This window comes from Anastrepha obliqua, chromosome 2, assembly GCF_027943255.1.
Source record: "Anastrepha obliqua isolate idAnaObli1 chromosome 2, idAnaObli1_1.0, whole genome shotgun sequence".
Taxonomy (NCBI): Eukaryota; Metazoa; Arthropoda; class Insecta; order Diptera; family Tephritidae; genus Anastrepha; species Anastrepha obliqua.
The window spans coordinates 126,375,342-126,400,858 of record NC_072893.1 but is presented as its reverse complement, the minus strand read 5'-3'; the positions used below and the strand labels follow the sequence as shown (position 1 = coordinate 126,400,858).

Genomic DNA, 25,517 nt, shown 5'->3' with positions numbered 1-25,517 from the left:
AATATATCACATTTTTTGGTAAATCCTCAATTTAATTTGCGCGTACTTACCTCATGTCCCATACTTTATCAAAAATTTCGTTGAATTCTATTGTAAATATCTGTGGTTGTCTGGCTTCACTACTTTTTGTACTTACTGTTTCATGAGATTTGTTCTCGGGCACACATTAGTAGCCTTATTATTGTGGGTTATATAACGTAACCCTTCTTGCCAGCGCTGATTTAATTTTTTTGTTGTAATTTATGAAATTTTTTTATTTAAAGTGTGCGAAAAAAGTGTGCAGACATGCAAAGTAAAAGAAATTCGAAGAAAATAAGTTAATTGAATGGGTAAAGAAACATGAAACCGACCGAATAAGAGAATATAATGCATTTTTAAAAATATAAAAATAATGGAAAGAGACAAACACGTAATACATAGTAAAAATAAGGTGTACGAAAGAGATAACATGAAGTGCAGAACATACATTCTCTGAGTATGTGAGTAGATAGGAACAATAAAGCGTTTTTATTTATAAAAAGACGACACAGGAACAGGTAGGATTTATAGTAAGAAATTTTGAGACACAACATTTTTTAGAACAGCACAAAATAAAAGCGAAGAAGTAAATTTTTAGTGCTAACAAAAATCATTGAAAAGTGCTGCTCATGCATTTTTAACACAAACAAATTTAATTTCATGCTTGTATTTGTAAAAATGGTTAAAATAATTGCTTCCTTTGAGACTTACTGTTTTTTCAAACACATCATCGGACAAATATTATTCGCTTTAACATTATGTGTGATTTTTCGTATGCCATCCAACCAGATCTAAAATGGAAGACAGATGAGGTGAACTTAGGAGTACTTCGTTTTTGATTTTGATTTTGATTTTAATGTGCTTTAAAAGTTCTGATTTGATTTTAATTTCTGTTTTAATTTTATTTTAAATTTTGATATAAATTTTGGTTTTCATATTTTACTTTAGAATGAATTTTAATATTTAGTTTTATGTTTTAAAATAAAGTTTTTGTTAAAAAAGTGTATTTATTAAAAATTAAAATTATTTTAGTATTTAAATGTTTTATTTTATTTTAAATTTTGATATAAATTTTAACGTTCATTTTTACTTTAAAAAGAATATTTAATAATATTTAATTTTATGTATTAAGATAATATTTTTGTTAAAAAAAATTACATATAGTAAAAATTAAAATTAATTTTACCATTTATTGAGAATAAAAAAAAGTAGTTTGAATATTAATTTTATATTAAAGATATATTTTTATATATTTATATGGCGGCCGCCGTAGCCGAATGGGTTGGTGCGTGATTACCATTCGGAATTCATAGATATAACGTTGGTTCGAATCTCGGTGAAAGCAAAATAATAATATTTTTCTAATGGCGGTCGCCCCTCGGCAGACAATGGCAAACCTCCGAGTGTATTTCTGCCATGAAAAAACTCCTCATAAAAATTTCTGCCGTTCGGAGTCGGCTTGAAACTGTAGGTCCCTCCATTTGTGGAACAACATCAACACGCACACCACAAATAGGAGGAGGAGCTCGGCCAAACACCCAAAAAAGGGTGTACGTGCCAATTATATATATAATATTTTTATACATTTAAGTAAATATTAAAATTAATTTTAAATTTTTTCTAAGAATAAAAAATTAATTTTAATATTTAAATTTATATTTATAATAATACTTAATTATTTATATTTAAATAATATTTTTACATATTTAAATACGTATTAAATTTAATTTAATATTAATAAATTTAAATTTTAAAAATAATTTATTTTTAATAGCATTTTAATTCTAATTTTAGTTAAAAATTTCTACTTAAATTTTACTTATAATTTTAATAATATTTTCAATAATAATTTTAAGTCAATTTCACTTCGGAAAGTTTAGTTTCACTCTTGAAAGTTTAATTTTAGTTTTGACTTAAGTTTTAGTTTTAATATGAAATTTTATTGTACTTTTAATTTCAATATTATTTTTAATGTTAATTTTAAGTTTAATTTTATTTCTACCTAAATTTAAAATAAATATTCACTTAAATATATAAAAATATTATATATATAATTGGCACATACACCCTTTTTTGGGTGTTTGGCCGAGCTCCTCCTCCTATTTTTGGTGTGCGTGTTGATGTTGTTCCACAAATGGAGGGACCTACAATTTCAAGCCGACTCCGAACGGCAGATATTTTTATGAGGAGTTTTTTCATGGCAGAAATACACTCGGAGGTTTGCCATTGCCTGCCGAGGGGCGACCGCTATTAGAAAAACGTTTTTATTAATTTTGCTTTCACCGAGATTCGAACCAACGATTTCTCTGTGAATTCCGCATGGTAATCACGCACCAACCCATTCGGCTATTAGTTTAATTTTTAATTTGTAATACAATTTTAGCTTTGACTTTTTAAATTTAATTTTAATTTTAATCTCAAATTCAATCTTGACTTTAATTTTAAATTAAGTTTTAGTTTTGATTTTATTTTTAATATTAATATTAAAAAATAATTTTTATTTTAATTTTGTTCTGATTTAAATTTAAATTTTGGTTTTGGTTTTAAATTCAGTTTTAATTTTAATATTAATTTTAACTTTGATTTTATTTTATTTATATGTTTAATGAAAATTTTAATTTTACTCTCATAGCAATTTTAAAGTCAGTTTAATTTGGATTTTAGAAACTTAAATTTTAATTTTGATTTCTGTTCGTTTTGTTTTTCTTGAATTCTACTTTAAATTTTGATTTTAGGGAAACTAGTTTTTAATTTTTTTTTAATTTTAATTTGGAAAAAAATCGGTTTATTGTTAAATAAAATTTAGTTCTTATTTTAATTTTAAGTTCTTTAATTTTAATTTTATTTATATTTTTAATATAAATTTTAGTCTCAATATATATTTGTTTATTTAATTTAGTTTGATTTTAGAATTTTAAAGCTTTAGTTTCAATGTCCTTTTTAATTTTTGATTTAAGTTTAAATTTAGTTTTATTATAAGTTTAATCTGAAATTCAATTTTACTTTGAATTTTCAATTTGACTTAGCTTTAATTGTGCTTTAAATTGTACTTATAATTTAGATAGGATTTTCCTTTTTATTTTTACTCTTAACTTTAATTTGAATTTTAATTGTAATTTTATTTTAATTTTAATTTTAATTTATTTGTATTTGTATTTTTAATTTTATTTTTATTTATATTTTATTACGTATTTCAATTTTTAGTCACTGATATTTGTAATTGTTTCATGGCAATACAAATAAAATCTAAATGTAAAATTTTCGTACTTATTTACAACTTAAGAGAGATAAATTGAATAAAATTCCAAAATTCCCTGTTAATACAAACAAGTTTTGTGGATTATTTATTCATCTAAACCCCTTTCTTCCTTTTCATATTTTGCCATACATCGTGCTCTTCAGCAAATTAGCAGCCAAGTTCACTCCATATCCTCTCTACGAGATGGAAAATTACTCCTTCTAGTAGAAAGTAGTACAATCGCCGAAAAATTCAGAAATGTAAAGCAACTAGGAAATATATGTGCCATATCTGCAACCCTACACGAATCACTCAACCACGTGAAAGGCACATTATTCGCTCCATTTCTAAATAACGTCCCGGAAGACGAAATCGTTAGTGAACTTAGTTCTTAAGGAGTTGTAGCAGCCTATAAATTCCAAAAAAAATAGAGGGAAATTTTCGCCCCTCCGGAGTTCTATTGCTAACTTTCAATCTATATAATTTGCCCAGTAAAATTGACATTGCTTGGTGCAAAGTGTTAGTTCGGCAATATATTCCACTCCCCATGCGCCGCAAATCGTGCCAACTTTTAGGGCACACAACGAAACTTTGTAATCGTACTCCCCTTTGCGTTAATTGCGCCCTTCCCCCCCATTCACCATCTGATTGTAGTCGCACTTTTTGTGCTAATTGTTCCCAAGAACATCCCTCCTCCTCCAAAGAATGTACTAAATTCGTACAGGCTAAAGAAATCGTAAAAATTAAAACTATAAATAAATTTTCAATGCGCGAGTCCATCAAACTTCATAAACAACAGCAAACCATTATAAATTCTCCTAATAGCTCATATGCAGCCATAGCTTTCAATTCAAATGAAAGCAATAAAAATACAATATCAACGGTTTCAAATAACGGCAATAATGCTGCCTTCATTCTAACTCAAAATAACAATAACAAAGACACTACATACAACACATCTAATAACTTAGCAAAAACAACTGAAAATTCCATTAACTCTTCTAACATTTCCTCTCTTACTGATCGTACTAACTTTGCAAACTCCCCAACAACAAATCCCTCCTCACTCATAAATGTTCCCTCAGCAATAAATACTAATAAATTCAAGTTCCCTTCTTACTCCCCAAGCTCTAATATCGCATATAATTCTACAAAGCTTAACGAAATTGACGCCAAATTTACCACAAATCAACTTTTTCTCTCATCCTTCACAGTTCCAAACTCTTTATGATCCTCTCCCTAATCTTTCGCAAGTACTCTTCGCTACTCAAAATAGAATTACGACAGAAGACGAAATATAACAAATATCCAAACCTCATAGGTATACATACATACATAATAAAATTTGAATACATATCTACATCTGCTTCTCTTTTATTATATAATGTTGTTAAAAATAGTTCAGTGGAACATAAACGGGTATGCCAATAATTATCACGAGCTTCAATTGCTTATCAAAGAGAATACTCCATATGTAATCTGTATTCAAGAGACACACATTCCTACCTCACCCAACTGTAATTTTTCCTATCCGAAGCAATATATTGGTTATTTTTCTAATTTGAAGAGAGTCATAACCAACAAACAAGGTGTCGGTATACTCTTAAAAAGGTCCATTCCTCACGAGATTATACCATAAATGTAACATCTCCCTTATCTACAATAGCTTTGAAATTAAAATTAAATTATACACTATGTATAGCAAATACATATATTCCACCTTCGCAAGTTTTCAACGAAACTGAGCTTAGAGATTTATTTCTCTAACTACCTGCACCTCTCTTGTGCAGGAGATTTCAATGCGTGGAGCCCACATTGAGGCGCCCGTAAAACAATTGAAAATTTCATAGTAAATCATAATTTGACCATACTTAGTAATGGTTCGCCAACCCACTTTTCAATACACTCTTCCTTTACAAACGTAGATATTACACTATCCTCTCCACAAATTTCACCTAGAATTGAATGGAAAGTATACTCTGACCTCTAAGGAAGCGACCACTTTCCTACTTCGATAACTGTTCAAACCAATATCCATACAGTAAAATATAACCCCCTCCCGAAGTTCAAAACCGACTTCGCCAAGTGGGATAAATTTCAATCAGAAATAACAAATAACTTGAATAACTTACCTGTACAAAATATTAACCAGGAAACTTCCATTATTACAAAGCTAATACGCTCTGCAGCAAATAAATCCATTCCCCAAGCAAACAAAAGGTGTATAATAATGCACCTATCTGGTGGAACCAAAACCTAAAACGACTTCGATCTCAAAAAATTGAGCAGTGGAAAGTTTTCAAAAGAAACAAGTCAAATACTAATCTAATGTCCTATAAAAAATCAAATGCTATTTTCAAAAGATCGGCTAAAATTGCTAAGCGGAAAAGTTTCGAGATTTTTACCTCAAGAATCTCACTGTTGTCTACGCCTAAAATGATTTGGTCAGCCGTCAGGCGACTCACAGATATCCCTCGTGTCCCCATTACATTTATCCAATCAAACAATACGCTGCTCACAAACTCCGAAGATATAGCAAGCACCTTCGCCAATTTTTGGTTTGAACTTTCTAAGGATAATAATTTTTCTCACGAATACATCACAGAGAAAGAATATTCCATGCCTTACAACCCGGAAAATTTGTCGCAGTCAGCAAAATATTTGGAAAACCAAATAGAGTTTTGTGAATTGGAAGCAGCACTTAAACATGCCAAAGGCAAGACTCCTGGCATGGATCGTATATCGTATCCAATGCTCTCTAATTTGCCGGTAGCAGCAAAAATAGGTTACTTTCTCTTTATAATATTATCTTCTCCAAAAGTTCATATCCACATCTTTGGCGTGTAGCCACTATTATCCCTATCATCAAACCAAGTAAACCTACAAGCTTGCCTTCGTCCTACATACCCATTTCTTTGCTTTCTTGTCTTAGCAAAGCGTTTGAAAGATTTATTGCTAAACGGCTGATGTGGTTTGTAACAAAAAATAATCTTATCAAACATAACCAAACCGCCTTTAAGAATAAGCATAGTACAATGGACTCGCTTATTCAACTCCAACACCCGTGTCTTGCCACTAAAAACCATGCCACAATTCTGGCTATTGATTTCGAGAAAGCTTTTGATCGCATAGGAGTGCATGCAGTTTTAAGCCAACTTGCATCATGGAAGATTGGTCCGAAAGCTTTGAAAATAGCTAAAGCTTTTATGACTCATCGACAGTTTCGAGTCCGCGTAAATAACGTTTTTTCGAATACATTCCCTCTTCAAAATGGTATACCCCAAGGCTCTCCTCTATCAGTAGTTTTATTTATTATTGCTTTCGACAAACTCACGGATATTTGCTTAAATATTAAAAGCATCCAACTCACACTGTATGCGGATGATGCTATTGTTTATACTAGTGTGAAAGATTTACAAGCGGTTATAGAAACCTTCCATAAAATACTTACAGAGTTTAAAAAATGAGGAGTAAAAACTGGGGCATCCATCCCCATACCAAAATGCAAAATATTACATGTTTGCAAAAAGAAAAAATGTATATATCCTCAACTGGTTTTTGATAATACCATAATTGAATCTGTCAGTAACTTAAAGATTTTATGTATAAGCTTAGTTTTAAGTACCAATGTACTAGCTTTAGAAAACGCCTCTGCAAGAGACTAAACATTATTAAGTATTTATGTAATAAAAGATCTTTTATACATCCCAATACTCTCACAAACATCACAAAAGCTATTATACTCTCCAAGATCGACTATGGGCTTCCAATTTTTGGCTGGTGTGCAAACACAAATATCAAACAATTAGAACCTATATATCGTGATGCGATTAGACGTTGCATAAACGCATTCCCAACATCACCCGTGAAATGCATTTTGGGCGAAACTGGTTTACCTTCATTAAGGGAAAGGATACACGACACAACGATCCAACTGATACCCAAACTACTATATTCGCCGAACTCTAGTCTCCATAAAATCGTAATTAGCGCTTCTAAACACAGAAGAAACTATAAATTTAAGTCTACACTTCGACGCTGTGTACGCTACTGCAAGTTTTTTGATATAAATATACCGCCTAAATGTCATAAAATCAATATGGAGCTCGAGTGGCTGATAAGTGAATTCAAAATTGATACATCTCTCCATGCTTTAAATAAATCCAACACCAGTAATGAAAGTTTCTTACAAGGTTTTTTGGAAATCGTCAATAACTACAAACAAGAAAACTTTGTAACTATTTTTACTGACGGCTCTAAAGCAACAAACACTGCCTTTGCAGTTACCTCATCGAACGGCAGTACCATCAGAGGTGGTACGCTTCCTCCACATAGATCTGTATTTACTGCCGAGGCTTTTGCTATCCAAAAAGCTCTAGAACATGTCATTCATCTAAAGGGCAAATTCGTTATATGTTCCGATAGTTTTTCCTGCTTAAATGCCTTTGCATTAAATATAGGAAAAAAATTGCTTTGCTTTGGGTACCTGGCCATGTCGGCATTTCTGGGAATGAACAAGCTGATAGTGCCTCGAAATACTTTGGATTAGTACCTACCTTTCAGTATGAGACAAACGATTATAATGACCTAAAGAAAATGTTACGTCAACACTCCCCAAAAGCGACTCACAGAATGGGAAAATTACCAACATCGATACTCCAACCTTAACCCGACTCGTGATAAACTTCTCTACCCCAGCAATATCACTCGTCTACAAGCAACCATTTTCACACGTCTAAGGATCGGGCATACGCAAATAACTCACCAGCATCGTCTCACTGGAAGTCCAAAACCAACATGCGCTTTTTGCAGCAATATTATGTCCGTCCATCATATATTCAACACTTGTTCGGTTTTAGAGAGTATTAGGCAAAAACATTTAATTACTAATCAGTATCTAAAATTGCTAAGAACACCATCCTATGTAAATATTTTGAGAATTTTAAATTTTTTAGTAGAATGTAACTTGCGTAATTTAATATAATTTTAATACTAAGAACTTATTTATGTATTCGGAGTCGATGGCCATTGTAGCTAGCACTCTTATATGCAATTAGGTTTAATATCTATATATTTTTCCTTATAAATAATAATAATAATATTTATTATTTATGCAAGACCCTTCGTTAATGCAAGACTCTTGACAATACTTGTTTGTGTTCTCTAATTTTTCTTTTATTTGCCTTTCATTTAATTTTTGAATTCAAAAATAAAGCAAAAATAGCACTTTATAGTTCTTTTTTGTAGTTTAAACTATTTAAAAACTGATTTTGAGAGCTTTCCTTATTTCCTCAGATGAATATTTTACGAAATATTAAGGGGTTACATGGGTTTCGTTGCTTCAAAAAATCGATTTCTTTGTTTTTTGCTTATAAATTTCTACAACTCCTCAGGAATATTATCCTAAATTTTCAAGTCGATCCGAATAATAAATTCGGAGATACAGCCTTTGGAATGTGTGCGCTCCAAGCCACTTTTATTGTTACTCAAAACTTTAAACGTGTTTTTCTCGGAACCGTGTTTTCAAAGTCGGTTGTCAAATGTTCTCGAAAACTAATATACTCAACCGATTTTGATGAAATTTTACACAGGTGTTCGAAATACAATTTACTCGTGCTTGAACGAAGGATTTTGTTTTTTTTTTTCAATTAAAACTATTTAAAAAAAAACAAAATATCAAGCAAATTTGACCGAAATTCTCATTTTTTTGCAAAATTGTCTGCCAAAATTCCACTTTTTAATTTTTTTTCTTTCCTTCGTTCAAGCGCGAGTTTATGGTCTTAACTAAAGCACTTATTTTTGTTTTTTCATTTTTGATGAGCCTGTCAAGAGTTATGCTGACAACGCGAACGCATCTTTTTTTCGAGGGGTCATCGAAAATGACGTCACAATGGAGGAGTTTTAATTTTTTTTTGAAAATTTCAGAAATTATTCTTCAAATATGTATCTATAAGACAGAAAAAAGTTTGAATTAAATAAATAATTTTTTGCATAGAAAAAAAAAAATTAAAATAGGGCTGTTTTTACCCGACGAAACCCATGTAACCCCTTAAAAAAATCGAAATGTTCGCATTAGCTAGAAGTTAGAAAAATGACCCCTAATCTTATTTTGATAGTAAATATTGAAAACAAAAAAATGCTTCCCATTCTTTCTTTCTTTTTCACCAGTAATCCTGCATTGATTTACCCATAGCGGACTTAAAGGCTTTTAATTTTTTTACTCCCTTTGCAATATTTCAAAATTCCATTTTACTGCAATTCTAATTCTATTTTCCCTTCCCTCTACAAACTTTCCTTTTCTCACTTTCTCCACACCAAACGTCGGTCTTTGAGTGCCCTACTTTTATGCTTCAGAATGTTTCCAATTATTTTCTTTTTGTTTTTGGCAACAACTGTTGCATTTAATGTGATTTTTGGACAAGCTACAATTTTAATTAAAAATTCTAAAAAGTCATTTAGCTAAGCAAAACCACCCATGAAAGCAAACAAATAGCAAAAATATCCAAACATACACGCATATTTGGAAACTACATACGAATGCATGTCTATGCTTGTACAATAAAGCACAAGTGTGTGTGTGTATGCGTGCTTAGCAAGATGTTTTTAGGGCATTGCATTGCATGTCACATAGTGCTCTTCTTCTTCTTCTACCTTATGCGGTAGACAATGCCTGCTAGCATTGCATGCTAGTTTCACAAAGGCAGATCAGGAACGCGCTGCATGGAAATTGTGAGTGTGTGAATACGTACACACATATATAACTATGTTGCATCAGGGACATCAGTTGCACCTATGCATCCCATTGAATTTATGGCTGTAAGTTTAGCAACGCCGATCGTACGACCAAATAGCGCCAAAGACTTTGATTTCAATTTGAGCCGAACGAGCGTAGAAGCGAAAGATGATACACAAGGAAATTGGTCCCATATACAAACATGCGTCTGTGTCTATGCGTGCGTGCTAATAACTGTTGTCATCATCGTTAAAGCAGTTTGTGGCTCAATAGCTTAATTTTTATTGCCACATAGGTCAAACCGAAAATATTCTATACTCTTAAGCTTAAAAATTCAATTGAGAATGAAATTGAAATGAAAGCAGCAGATGTTCGAAAGCTCTTCATATGGAAGAAAGCCCTTCATATAGTTGCACTTTCCTTCTTGTTTTCTTCAAATGTGGAGTGCTTTCTTCTCAGTACCTACTTTTTAACCCTAAGCACAAGTTTCAAAGCAGTAAACCGCAGTAAACCAAATATCTTACAATGCAATTTCCAGTACTTTAAACAGCGTTGCCTTTTTTCAATTAAATAATATTTTAATTTCTCCCCCTAACAATAAATTAGCCTCTCCAGAGTAGAAGAAAACATTTATTTCAAACCTAATAAGAATTTTTGCAGCAAAAATCTCAATTGTCGAAAGCTCAGAACTTCTGTTTCAAACAAAGTCCCAGTCTTTTTCAGCCCTCATATTTTAATGCGGTCTTTCTCTCTTCTCAATACTAAAAATTTACTGCTACCCAAAAACGCAATCTTCAAAGCTAAAAGCCTGATATCTAACAACTTTGTTTTCAAAATATTCAATCAGACTTTTATTTTTCACATCACAGTGATGCATTTGTGTTCCTTTCAAAAGTTACTACTCAACCAGCCCTTTCGCAAAAGCAACTCGCACATCTTTGAGTACAATAGAGTGCCATAATTCCGCCCATTAACCATTTCATAACACTTTTTCACCACATCACCTTCTCCCCGTTTTCACATCTCACTTCAACAAAAATATGAAAGTGAGAAAACTTTTGAAACACTACAAACACCCGTTAGCAAATATTCAAGCTTTAGTCGAACGCTAAGTACACTCAGTTGCCTATTTTCATAGATAGCATTTGAGTGTGAGTGAGAGTAACAGGGAAAGCGGCATGTAAAGAGTGCATGTTAGAAAGCGCGCTGACCAGTTGCTGATACTTGTATCCGTAGTAGGATAATATAAGTTGCACTTTTGCCTTTAATAGAATTTTAAACTGCACAATATTGAGCGAGTATTACAGGGAAAACCTATAGCACAATATTTGGCGATGGTTGAAGTTGAAAAGTTTATCTTCGCAGTTAGGCAAAGTTGGTTAGTTTGCTTGAATTTTGTTAGGAAAATATTGTAAGATAATATTTACACTTAGGGTAGAAGGGAAGAAAGAGAGCTCAAATATGCCAGCAATACTTTAGTTCAGTGAGTCATTGAGAATCAATACAAGTGCATTATGAATTTAATTTAATAAAAAAAAAGGAAAATGGATGCAAAATATTATTGTTGCTCGTGAAGTGAGCCTTTATTGCAGGTTCGAATTACGAAACATAAAATTGTAAGCTTTTAAAATGACGGACAAGTAGCAATTTATGGGACAACCCGCAGAACGTTTTTTATCATCTTTAATGTTGTTGCTTTCTTCTGTATAAATTTAGTAGTTTACAGAAAAATTTCTCAACCAACCGAAATAAATGATTACTGAATTACTGCCCGTCCTATGGTACGGCGCAGAAGTTTTAACGATGACAATATCCGATTTGGCATGACTTGAAGTGTTTCAGAAAAATATTCTGTGGAAGATTTTTGGACCTTTGCACCTTGGGAACGGCGAGTATCGCAGGCGATGGAAGAATGAGCTGTATGAGCTTTACAACGGCATAGACATAGCGCAGCGATTAAAGATCTAGCGGCTTCATCAGCTGGGTCATATCGCCGGAATGAATACAATTGCTCCGGCTCTGAAAGTATTCGATGCGATATCAGCTGGTGGTAACACAGGAAGAGGAAGGCGTCCTCTGCGTTGAAAAGATCAAGTAGCGAAGGACTTGACTTCACTTGGCGTGTCCAACTAGCGCCGGTTATCACGAGAAAGAAACGGCTGGCGCGCTTTGTTATGAGAAGACAAAATGTGTGAAATGCAGGCACTTGAGGCTGCTTTTGAACTCAGCTTCCATATTTTGAATACAGCTTGAAAACTTTCACAATTTTTAGCTATTTCCGATCAGAGCTTTCGCAAAACGTATGCAAAGGGACAACTGTGCGTTCTAAAATTGGAAATTTTATGAACATTTGTGTGATTGTTTCACAATATCTTATGCATATCTCACTAACGTAAAGAAATTAAAATAAATGAGAACAAGAAATATACACAGCTTAGACCTTTGAAGTTTTGTGATTTGCAAAAACTGATCGTTCGCTCATAAACTATAATAGGAAGCTAAAAACACAGAATTCTAAGTGGGTTTGCTTAGAAAATGCTTTACTATTACGCCTTGATTGTTTTATGATTCATTTTTTCTGAAAGTTTGAAAAGGCTCAAGTAATCAAGGTGGTATGTAAAGGGACAGCAAAGGGGTGAAAAGTCGGTCGTTCAATTTGAATATGCTGAAATTTCAAGCTAATTCTTAATTTTCAACATTTTCTATTGGAAACTTCATAAACACTCATGTACACAGCTTCAGTGACTTACAAGTTCTCATTAAGTTTTCAACTTGTTTGAAAGCTCCAGTGAAAGGTATAGATATTGACGGCGCTTAAAATAACTGGAGCTTCCAAGCAAACCTTTGTAAAGTGTCGTCAGTAAAGTTTTCACTGTTTCATTGTAAAAATAAAGTTCACATGTCGGCAGTTCGTAAAAGCCGCTTTCTAAGTTCATACCATAGTTTACTTTTAAATTTTTTCTTTATAGTTTAATCTGAATTTCTTTTCATTATTTTTTCTCAACTCACCTTTGCCGCTGCCGCATCCGGACAAATAACATGATGATATGTTATATTTATATAATCTGTATTCGAACATATTGTCAGTGAACGTTTGTCTAATGCCACCAGATCGGTGCCATTCTTTTTCGTCACTTTATCGAGAATTTTTGGATCCTGTAAAGAAAGGAAAACAATTAGCGGCTGTTGGCAAGTGAATGAGGCATGAAAGGGAAGAATTAGAAATAAGCTAAAAAATTTGAAGAGAAAAGACTTTTGCTAAGAAGTCTGATAAATTTTCAAAGCTCAAACCTCATTATTTCAAAAAGGTGCCCCTTAAAAAACTACTCTATATTCATTTCCTGAAAAATGTTTATTTTTCTTCCACAAAGTATATTTTAATGGTTTACCAAAGCAGTAGACGAAACTCACTGCCATTCCTTTTAACTTGCCATTGACTCCCATTCGGTTTTACCCTGAAGCAACTTACTTTTGCCACAGCGCCTTATTTCGTCTTTGGTTTTATTCAAGTATTCCATAACTTAAGTATTCGCCTTTTCTCTCCGTTTCGAACACACAAATATTTGTTATTGGCAAAATAAATATTTTACTTTTACGTTCGAGTTTCAGAGCTGCTCGTACGCATACAAATCGGGCATATAGTAAATATATATTTATATTTTCTATGAACCACTTACATCTATACGAGTACATCCAGCCATTCATCCATTCATCCATCATTAATGTGCACACACCAGCTTTTACAGTTCCTCACTACTTTTAAATGCATCGCTGCTTTGGCTGACTAATGGCCATAACCGAATTTATGTAGATGGCGTATATGGATGTGTGTGTGTGTGAAAATGAGTCAACGAGTTGGTAAAAGTTTCTCACTCAGTTTTGAATTGTTCAAAGTAATCGAAAATATGAGAATAGTAGTGCGGCTGTAGGAAGAAGCTATGAATATTTGAAAATATATGTACATGAAAATTTGCATGTTGAACGAGAGAAGAAGTAGTTGTAAACTATTATAATTTATGATTGGATGGGAGAAAAAAATGTTGCGAAAATCTGGCAAGAAAGAAAAAATAAGGGGCCTTAAAGCAGAGAGGAAGTGACCAACTACTAAACAGAGATGACGAGAGCAGATTCTAAATAAATGAAACCCAGTAATTTTCCAAGAAAAGAGGGGCTAAGAAAAAAATGTATCAAATATCTGACAAGAAAGAAAAAAATTAACAAATAAAGACTTAAAACTGAGATAAAAATGCCAAATACAAATGCCATACAAATGCAGAGATGACGAGAGTAGATCCCAGTGAATAAAATCTTAGACCCTTTTGAGAAAAAAGGAAGACAGAAAAATATATCGAATATCTAATAAGAAAGAAAAAACTGTATAAATTTACTGATTATGAGAGGAGATCTTAAATGAATGAAATGTAAGAACCTTCTGAGAAAAAATAGTCTGATAAAAAATTTTGTCGAGTATCTGGCAATATAGAAAAAACAGAATAAATAAGGGACTTTATACCTGAGAGGAAATGTCCAAAAGCTAATCAAAGATGACGAGAACAGATTCTAAATAAATGAAAACCTAGAACCTTTTAAGAAAGAAGCAGCTGATAAAAAAATGTATCGAATATCTGGTAAGAAAGAAAAAAAACTGAAAAAATAAGGGACTTGATAGCTAAGAGAAAATGTCCAAACGCTAATCAAAGATGACGATAACAGATTCTAAATGAACGAAATGCAAGAACCTTCTAATTCCTAAAGGGCAGTAAGGCAGTTGAAAGAAACGAACAGTGCTAAAGTATAATTTTAAGTTAGGGATTACTTTTTCCCTCGATTACTATAGGGCACATTTTACATTTATATATAGTTTTTCTTTAACTTCTATTGGAGCATAGGGCGTCAACTACGTTTCTTCGCGAACTATTTTGAGCTACATATCACAGTTCTTTCCATGCAAGATCAAGGGAGTTCATTTCAGCATCTATTGAGCATTGTCCCTAGGTGGTATATGGCCTACCCATTCATCGGCCAGCTTGTTGGAAGAGGTTTCAACGCGGGGCCTGAGTAGCAAAATTTTCATAATTTTTTTGAAGCGTATTTTTTACCCACTGTTACTACCTTTTTCGAATTTCAGTCGCCTGTTAAGCTGTTTAGCTTTTCTTAGTAGGCCCGAGTGAGATGTTTTCACAAAAAAGGGCGCAGGTGGCGGTTAACAAACGTTTGCAGGCGTCTCATGATTACCACGGTTGCCTTTTCTGCCATGATGGTCGCTTCTTAACACAACAAACGCCTCAAGCCTGATTCGAGCGTAGGCGGGACAGTCGCACAGAAAGTGGTCCGCCGTCTCATCCTCCTCACCACATGCTGGGCAGAGTGCACTGTCTTCGATGCCCACCTTTTCCATGTGCTTTGCCCATAGAAAGTGGCCCGTCATCAGTTCAACCAGCCTCCTACAGTCCCCTCTGCTTAGTGACAGGAGGAACTGCGACAGTCGGTCGGACATGACAGGTAACATCAGTTTTGTCCATCTGCAGCCTCTCTTAGCCTGCCAAGCTCGCTTGTGGGTTAGAGTAACCCGTTTGCTAACCGTGGCTTTGATGGCTACAGAAGGGAGTGGCAGAACGAGCTCCAAGCCAAGGAAGTTGGCCTCAGCCTCCGCTTGAAACACAGACGCATGCAATCCCAGAGCAAAGTGCAGTTTTGTCCCGCTGGATTCCACGTAGGCCCCAGTTACTTTCCCTGTGGTGCAACCATTCAACTCTAATGCGACTCATTGAGATGCAGCGCTTTCGTTTTTATAACGCTGATCTTGAGGCTGGTAGCTTCAAGCTTTTCCGGCACGACTTGAGTAAGCAGTCACATTACTCATTAGTTAATTAATTAGAAATTTATGATTATGCAAGTTTGGGCCGCTTAGGTAGATATATTAGTAGCTTTGCTAAGTCAACTGGGAAGCTCAAAGTAAAACGCCAAAACACATGTCTGTGCACGCCTGTTTTCTTTAACGCTTTTGTAAAAGCTTCAGTTCTTATTTCATCAATCTAGAAGCCCTTTCTTTAAACAACAAATTCAATTTTCATGTTTGGCTGAGTGCTTATAAAATCGAGTTATTATTGTTGTAGCTGCGTATTAAACTATAACAATAAAATCGAGCTTGTATTATCTGCCTATTCCAGCCTTGGAATACCAGTTTCTCATTTAGATTTTCTAAGAACTCAAATATCTATAATATTTAATAGCAATCCCACAGCTTCCGATTTTTTTTCCACAGAGTTAAAATCATGCATTAATTTTGCTCAAAAATCAAGCTGATTGACGTTTGGCAAGCATGCGCGGCTGTCAGTTTGCATAAATAAATGCATTCACTAGCCGCCTGGTAGCTGTCATTTAGAAATAAAAAACAAAAACAACAACAAGAAACCCCGTCTAGTAAAGCACTACACAACTAAAAGCTGGAAATTAAATTTTAAATTTGCAATTTCCGTTTCAACATTGACACAATTTCCATACATAGAACAACAAAACAACAAATATGTTCGCACTCAGGTGGCCTTGAATGACAGATATTACCGGTAGCAAATGACAGTATTAAGCAAGGCATAAAAGGGAATAAGTAGTGTTACATTTATTGGCATCGCCAACGGACGGTGGAACTACAGCGGAGGTGTATAAAGGAGGGCTCATGGAGCGAGTCTGAGTGTGTGCGAAAATGACGGGCAATGCTCAGGCATTTACAGTGAGGGAATCGAGTGGAATAAGACAGCGGAGTGAGTGTGTGTGTGTGCAGGTGCAATGGGAGCAAGTTCGGTTGTCGGGAAAATTATTTTTCGACAATTCACTCAAACATACATGCATACATACCTACATACATACATACATACATGCATACATGCATATGTACGTACACACTATATAGACACGCGGCGCACTACTGACCCAGTGGACTACACATTTTGGTCATAACATCTGCACAACAGAAATAATTGAGTTGTCAGCGTTAATGGAAATTGCTAATTGTAAAAATTTTGACACAAATTCGCACACAAAATATGTTTGTACACCCTTGCGCCACAACTAAGTGACTTTGTGCAGGACTGTACTTTTCACGAGAAACTGCTTGAACGTCGGAAATATGTGTGTAATATTTTTAATTAGTTGGAAAATTGCAATTGAAAGTTTTTTTTTTGCATTGGGGAAATTTAATTAATTGGCATCAAGCGCGCAATAAAACCAAACAAGCACACGAAGAATTCCAAAAAAGAATTAGTACACTCTAAACATTCGAAAGTACACAAACTTTCTTTTATAATATAACCAATTGAGTTCTTTACAGTTGGGTCGGCGATGGTTTTCTTCATACAATTCCAAATAAATTTTAAATCAATTTTTGGACTGCTTATTGGCTTCGTGTGCATCCTTCGATCTACATTCCTCCTCCCTTTTCTATCTTCCCTGTCTCCCTCAATCTCGCCGCTCTTCGTGCGAAGGTCAAAGCTGACATTGACATGTTTGATAGTTTTAATTGCTTGTATATGAAAGGTCAATTGGGAATATGCAACTATTTAATTTGTTGAATGGATGAAATGGTTGGTTGGACAGGTGGACCAATGCAGTTGGTAATTAATTGCAAAAAAGGAAATATTGTAAAGCAACGGGAAAAGTCAAAAACGTGTACTGCGAAACGGTAATTAAGTGCAGCTCGAAGGATTAGAACGAAAATACAAAGTAAAATATTAGTTTCCCTTTCTATTGAAAACAAATGAGATGAACAAAATAAAAACCAACGAAAAAAATGAAAATAAAAATGAAAAAATAAATAAATAAAAAAACTATAAACGAAGAAAAAGAGCACCGCTGCTGAGAAAATATACAAGAAAAAGAACTTCAGCAACAAAAAAACTTGAAACCAAAAAAAATATTTTCTAATGTGAAAAAATATAAAATAATACTGTTATACTATTTATAAGTATAAGCTTCATATTTTATGGCAAAAAAGGGGTCTAAAACAAAAACAAAAAAAATATATTATAATGCGAAAAAATTTAAAGTAATTAAAAAAACAAAGCATGCAATTTCAAGTTAAAAACCTCAATATTACATTTTTTTATTCATACCGTCAGCATCTAGAAAAAAGTGTACATTATATAAGGATAAGTTTTGAGTATTTATTTATTTTGTAAATTAAATTATTTTTTATAAAGGTACTTTTCAATGCTCACATACGGTACTTATGACCTCAGTTACTAGTTCACAAATAACAACAAAAAATAATATCATAAAAATATAGTTGATACTACAAAAAAACCCATGTAAACCATGGTTTCGGGCTTCGTATAAAATAAAAAAAAAATCAGCAAATTTTCGTCAAAATTTTTAACTTCTTACTCAAAAATTTTGGAAAAATTTCATATCATTTCAATTTATCCTGCCGGCAATATAGGAAATTTCCCTTCATATAAAAAAAAATTTGAAGCAGGCGTTATATGGAAAAATGCTCCCATCCGCGAAGAAGAAAATTGTCAAAAATCGGTATGAATTTTAATGTACTTGAAACTTGCACTTTGTGAAATAAAAAATCTGGGATCTATAAATTTGCATACCTGAAATTTTTCTAAAAATTGAATGAGCTAAAAAATTGCATACACGAAAATTTTCTAACAATTCTGAGTAAAACGTTAGAGATTTTGGTGGAAATTTGTCGAAATTTTTACAAATTTTGTGCAAAGTTTCAAACTTTGCTTTATATGGTTTTTGTGGTAGTCTGAGCTACATTTTTATAATATTTTTCTGATATTATTTTTTGTTGCTACTTGTGTGACTTGTAACCGTAAAGTGAGCATTGTCAAGTACCTGCTTTTGACTATGCAAACGCTAATGATCACCTTAGCTTTGTGCGAGTACTTCGGATTGAGTCAAAGCGGCGAAATAAACTAATCCCATTTAACAAAATTTAATTGCAATTTATTTCTCTATCTCATTTGAGAAACACAAATTTAATTGCTCACTTTCTTCATTAGCTGCAATTGCATTTGCTTTCTCTTAGAAATCCAACTATGTGCAAATCACACATTCACGCATTGGAGATATGTACCTATGACGATCAAAATGTGCTTACCTTAGCACACGAGCAATTTAATTAATTGAAGTAGCAATGCGTGCTTTTCAACGGAAATTTTAGCAAAGAAAATTTCCGACTAAAACTTCCGTCCATGGGGTAGACAAAAATGGTTGTTTCAACAAATTTGCAATTTGCAGCTTATGAGTTACAACAGTTGACGCCAATGAGAACTCAGTCGTATTTGTAAGAATTGTAGCACGACATAGTATACTTACTTATATGTACATAGAAGTTGTAAATATGAGCACACAAGTTTATAGTGCTTGTGAGGGTACCTACTCATACTTATGAAAGTACTCGTACTCGTACGGGTGCAAATAATAACGTGTGTATGTATGTAAGCGTAAGTAACTGTGTACAAATTTATAATACATGCATTATTCTATGCGAATATTTGTCGTAATATGTCAGTCATACGCTGTCACCACCCGCTAGCGACCGTAGCAGTTCTGCTCTGCACTAGTTCTAGGTTACGTATACGCCCCGCAGCGCCATACGTGCCTTATACTGATTGCGCACTGGCAAAGTACTGCTTATTTTTGTTGCCCGTTTACAATTTTTCAAGCTGGTAGTTATTTTTGTCAACGTTCTTATCTTTATTGTTGGCTAACATTTTAATCTAAATCTTTCTTCTCTGCATAGTTTGCCACGAAGCTTTCCCATTGGATTTCTTCCGTAAACATTGTGACTTTTTTCTGGATTTCTCTCATATTTCTGTTTCTTTGCTATTTTATCTGTGGATTTTTACTTTCATTTCACACATTTCTATGTCACTTGATCGCGTTTTGTTTTATTGGTTGTGTTGGGGTGGAGCGTGGATGGTACAACTTGTTTATTTGCTGTCACGCAGCTTGCTCCTTGCCGAGTGTGACAGCTTGAAATGCGCATAAATGGAAACAAAATGGCAAATACGTTTTTTTTAATTGTCACACATAACAACAGCGACGTGAAGTGACAGCATGTGACAGACAGAAAAGGTAGCTAATGAAAAAGTGAAAATAAGTGCAAATGCATGTACGCACGCTGGTGTAAAAGTACGAATAAACACAAGAAAGTATGTAAGTGCACGAAAATGAAGCAGGGAATAAGTCTAAAAAACTACATACGTACACTAAAATGGCTATAAACCAAATTTAGGTACCACAAGCGGCTTCAAAATGTGCACAATCAAAGATCGGAAAGTTTCAATGCGATTGAATACCAACTCCATCCTTTTAAAACTCTTAAGCATTCCGATCTTGTTGTTTATCAGATTAAATTACTTTCACCTCATGATCATTTGTGCCCTATACTCATCGTAATACTTCATCCAGACCCAGATCCCTTACTAAACTTAAGAAAGAGCTGCGTTGGACTGGTCGTATGCGTTTTCCTTCTGGCTGCAAATTTCCGAGCTATCTCAACCTTCTTCGCGCTATAGCGCTGCAGCCAAGGAGAAGATGCATTGGAGTGTCCTAAGATTGGTGGCAGAAACAATAAAAATCAATGGACCATATCTCAATCATATACTAATGACTTGGTAGAATACCCGTGCGCATTCTCAGATTATGCTTTGGGAGAGTTATGAGTTTTTTAAACCTCTTTTGGTTGTACCCCCAGTAAAGATTTCGCCTGCCGTAGCCCCATAGTTTGGTGCCACCTCACCCCCCTTACGCTTAGTTCTTCACTCTGTTCCTAATCAAGTTAATCTTTTTTATGAAACATTACCTAAAGTCAAAATTGGCTAAGCTTGGAGTCTCCAGCTAATTAGAGAGCTTCTTTGCACCAATGGCCATACACACAAACAGTGCAGAATCGACTGGGGCCACTGCTCAGCCCTCAAATCTTATAAGAGATTTTAAACTTTCAATCGGCTGAAACTTTTTGGTTGCTGTAATAGCGTAACATTTTTTAGATACATTTGTGAAAAATGCTGCTGAAGGGGCATTGCTTGAGCGGATATTAATCTGGGACATTCCAGGAGAGACAAATGCCTGGCTGGTACTGCCTAGTGGCTATTGGCATTCTTTTCTCTGATTGCAAGCATTTTTTTTTTATTTAAAGCCCCACTAACTTGACTGATATTCAAGAATACAGTTGCACTCCCATACATAACATGTCTTTACCTGGCGATCCCATACCGCAGGCTTTAGTGGACCGTTAACTGCGATCCAAGCTCTAATGTGGTAAGTCAGTATTTCGCCAAAGAGTTACTTTTGAAAAACTCGTGTCGATTCTTGGAATTTTTTTTCGCTGTGTTATGCACTTTCTTCAACAAAAATGAATGGTCAGATTTTTGTATGTGAAAAAATTGTTGAAGTTTGTCAGCAAAATAAAATTTTCAAAAATCTGCGCGAATTTAAGCCAATTTGAACGAATTTCGCTCTATAGGGCACAAAAGACGACAAGGTCGAAGTGCAAACCATGGAAGCAATCTAAGCCGCCATATGCACCGACTAAGCACGATATTGTTTGTTGCTGTTGTAGAGATACGTTTTCTACAGTAGCTTTTAAAAGTGGCATCCAAAAGTTACACCAAACTTCAATTTTTCTAAAATTTTAATTAAAGAGGTGCAGAGTTTTTTAAATTTTTATTTTTTTTAAACTTTGAAATTTCAAGTAGGTAAAACTTAAGGAAAATAAAAGCAAATAGATAAAAAAAAATTTAAGACTTTGCAGTATGTCGCGCGGCATTTATTGTGAACACAAACCCATATATTTATAATTATTTTTGAGTTAGTTGTTAATTTTTTATTCCGTCTCTCCATTTTAACGTAACCTTGTAGTAATTTGCCACTTTTTCACTAACTGCTCCACGCTTTAATATGCGCTAGACGCTATCTTTTTCGCCCTTCCTCTCGCCTTCAGTGCTTTAATTTCCCCTCAATGAGGTAACTCTTATATTTCTGCTTTTTCAACTGGTGTCAAAGTGAATTGCACTACACTTCAGGTTTTCCTCAATGTAGCGGAAAATGGCTCACTTTGCTCTGTTGTGAGTATGTGCGCGTATGTAATTGTAATGTCACTCGCATACAAAGGCACAAATGAATAACGTTGAAGGACTTTGCATTTTTACGCTCTACAATGTTGACTTTTTTCAACGACGTTTGTCTTACTTTTTTTTTATTTTTTTTTTTATTATTATTTTTTGTACATATCTTATTTTTTGTTTTGTTGGTGCTTTGCACTCTTTTCATGTTTCACCTTGTTGATGTTATTCTTCCTTTACTTTTCTGAAAAGTATTTCTGTCTCTCTAACTTGCGTTACATTGTGCTTTGCTCCCTAATGATTAATGCACAACAATGTTCACGCTCATTACGCCTGCCTGGCATACGCTGCCATACAAAATAAATATAACATCCATCTAAATATGTTCTTCAGTAGTTTAGCATACTCCAACTTTCTCTTTGCTGCATTTGCTCATCTTAATGAGATGACTGCAATTCAGTGGAATCATTTTTAATTATATGATGGGAATGCGGTTGAGTTGCTTACCTGCAACTCTACATACTCAGAGCGCATTCTTTCCTGATCCATACGAAATGATACACAGCACCTACTCTGGCTTCTAACTGTGCAGCATCCTAGGTAATCACTCGAAATCAGCATACAATTCTAGCAATAGTAGCCTAGCGAATTTATGCAAGCAACCAGGGAGACAATCATTCAGTCATCCAATAGGCTAGTTAGTCAGTCTTACTCAAGTTCAGTCATTGATAAATTTACGGCAGCTGCTTTCAATTCCTTCCTCTGCCACCAACTGCCTTTAATTTCCCTCTCCTCCTTCCGTTCACTATCCTCCACAATCTTACTTCACCTGCCATCTGTACGGGTATATGACTCTGTTCGCCTTGCAGTTCATTCGCTATTCATTAATTCACCATTTGCTCTGCTAACCACACCTCATACACACACACACGTATCGTTTACCAAACTCTTTTTGTTTTTTTTTTGCGAACTAGTTACCCTTTGCAATTCAACCACCATCTTTTTCACTTTCTGTCCCTGCCGTTCTTCAGCTCTTTTAATTTTTCATCAGCTTTCTTCTGTGCCGCCTTTTGCAAGTCAAATGATATGAAATGCAATTTTAATGCATTATTTGTTCACTTGGTGTGCGTAGCTTTCGTTAGCGCTTTTGGGTCGCCCTGCATTAAAAATATATTAAAATGTTAACTAGGGCACCGTGACGGTAGTGGTACACTTGCGTTTGGGTGTTATTTTTTTCAGAGAGGGCTTCGGTTTCAAATTGTAAACTCATTCAGCAGTGGGAATAAAAACAAAATATATTTTTTCTTTTCAATAAAATTAGAATTTGCGAGTACTACATTCAAGGTTTAGCTAAAGGTGATAAAAGGAAAACTTGTTTGGTGTAGTTGAGTGGTGCTAGAGGCATTTCGTTTTTTTGTTTTTGTTTTATCAGTTTTGTGAAACTTTTTAGAAGTTAAATTATGCAGTACAAAACATTTAGTTGTTTTTTGGTTGGTATAGACAAAGGCGATAATATAATACTGAAACGTCATGATGAATATACCGTTACTATAGAGCAAACGGTTACTATAGAGCGAATGGCACATCTAGTTACTTTTTGTGTAGTTTCCAAGTCTTTATATTGCGTGTAGAAAGTGGTATAGCTCAATTGCTGATAGAAATGTTATTAATAATGTTGACGATTCCAAACGAGGGTGAGTTTTTTAGTCTCAGGACATACCAGTTCTTTGACGGTAGCTCTGATTATGCATTAGGTATGGTAAACCTCACCCGCCAAAAAACAAGGGGAAAAAAGCAAACAAAAAAAAATTCTAGTCTAGAAAAGTCCAACAAATTATTTTATATAGAGCAATTAAAGAGTAAAATATTCTGTGAATATATTTATCGGAAAATTTTAGCGGGGGTTACCGAAGACACAAAATCCTTCAATATAAGAGTACGCTTTCTGCTACTCATGGGCAGTCTTACACTGTCCAAAAAATTCAAAGTCAACTTGTCGGATGTAGAAAATACCTTTGCTGAGCGATAGCATCGGTTGAGTATATCAAAACTCCCGTGGTGGTAGAAACTTTTTTGGCGCCATAGCTTGCAAAAATGTTATAAAACTTTGTCTCCCGAAATATCCTGATTAGAACCACGAAAAGTGCAGCCAATGAATGCCTATAGCTTTTGAACAATATTTACGGATACTAGGTTGTTCAATAAGCTTTGCGGTTCGATAATAGAGGGCGTTGCTTCTAGCCAAAATATTTTTTGTTATGTTGGTCAGTCTTCATGTGAACGTATGTCAATTTTAACTTAAATATGTCAATTCATTCCTTATTTACATGCCATTTAGTATCGACGCGACACAGTATTTTCTACAATGGAAACAATCAAGTACCGTGCAATGAGGCCAAGAAGGTGTTAGCATCAGTTTTTTGAGATTCGAAAGGAATTTTGTTTATGGATTACTTGCAAGTTGGTAAACGAATAAATTCTGAATATTACGGTAACCTTTTAGACCAGTTGAAGAAAATTAAAAAAAAATTAAAAGTTTGCAAAAGAAAAACTATATTTTTCATCAGGAGAATGCTCTGTGTCACAAGGGAATTTTGACGATGGTTAAAGTCCATGAATAAAAGCTCGAATTGTTGGAGCATCCACTGCAGTCACCCGATTTGACCCCTTGCGACTTCTATCTGTTTCCAGACCTACTACGGTGATAACATTTTTTTTTATCTTTGCTCATTGCACATCCCGGTAAATTTTTTTTGCTGTTTGCTTTATTTTTATTTATTTTCTGCTGATTACACATCCCGGTAAAATTTTTGTTGTTGTTTTTGTTTTTGTTGTGATTCTTTGCTCATTGCACATCCCGGTAAATTTTTTGTTTGCTGTTTTTGTTTATTTTTATTTATGTTTTGTTTTGATTATTTGCTCATTGCACATCCCGGGAAATTTTTGTTGTTGTTTTTGTTAAATTTTGTTCTTTTTTTATTCTTTGCTCATTGCACATGCCGGTTAAATTGTTCTTTTTGTTGTGGTTTTTGTTTTCGCTTCTATTTTGATTTTTGGCTCATTGTACATGCCCGTTAGTTTTGTTCTTGTTGTTTTTGTTTATTTCTTTTTTGTATTTTTGTTTCGCTGTTTTTATATCAGGGTCTTTTTTGGCACATCGCACTCAAAACAGTATTTGCCGCAATCTCTGAAACTAAGAACTCCGAGGAAGCTCCATCAGAGCTCCACAATCATCGGAAATGCTCTTAAGATTTTGCATAAGCTGGCCATATGGGGTTGATAGTCTTGTCATAGTTCATAATCATTCATAATTCATTCATCATTTATAAAATAATTAAAAGAAAATACTGATACTTTCTCGCCATGTAATAGCTTTAGTTCGTCGATGCATTCTTGTCTTGTCTTATTTGTGGCAGAACTTGCGAAAAATAATCGCCGAAAGTGTTCA

General features: G+C 34.1%; 1 protein-coding gene across 2 annotated transcripts in view; it reads right to left on the bottom strand.

Annotated features, from left to right (window-relative positions):
- Positions 1-25,517, bottom strand: part of LOC129236805 (1-phosphatidylinositol 4,5-bisphosphate phosphodiesterase) — a 186,044-nt gene that overhangs the window by 16,587 nt on the left and 143,940 nt on the right. The window contains exons 6-7 of one of the 2 annotated variants that reach the window (XM_054871043.1): positions 12,999-13,145; positions 730-809 (exon numbers count right to left, since the gene is read on the bottom strand). In XM_054871043.1, the coding sequence (XP_054727018.1) occupies positions 730-809; positions 12,999-13,145 (227 nt within the window). Of the gene's footprint in view, positions 1-136; positions 217-729; positions 810-12,998; positions 13,146-25,517 lie in introns of both variants that reach the window. The other variant, XM_054871041.1, reaches the window with a different exon arrangement.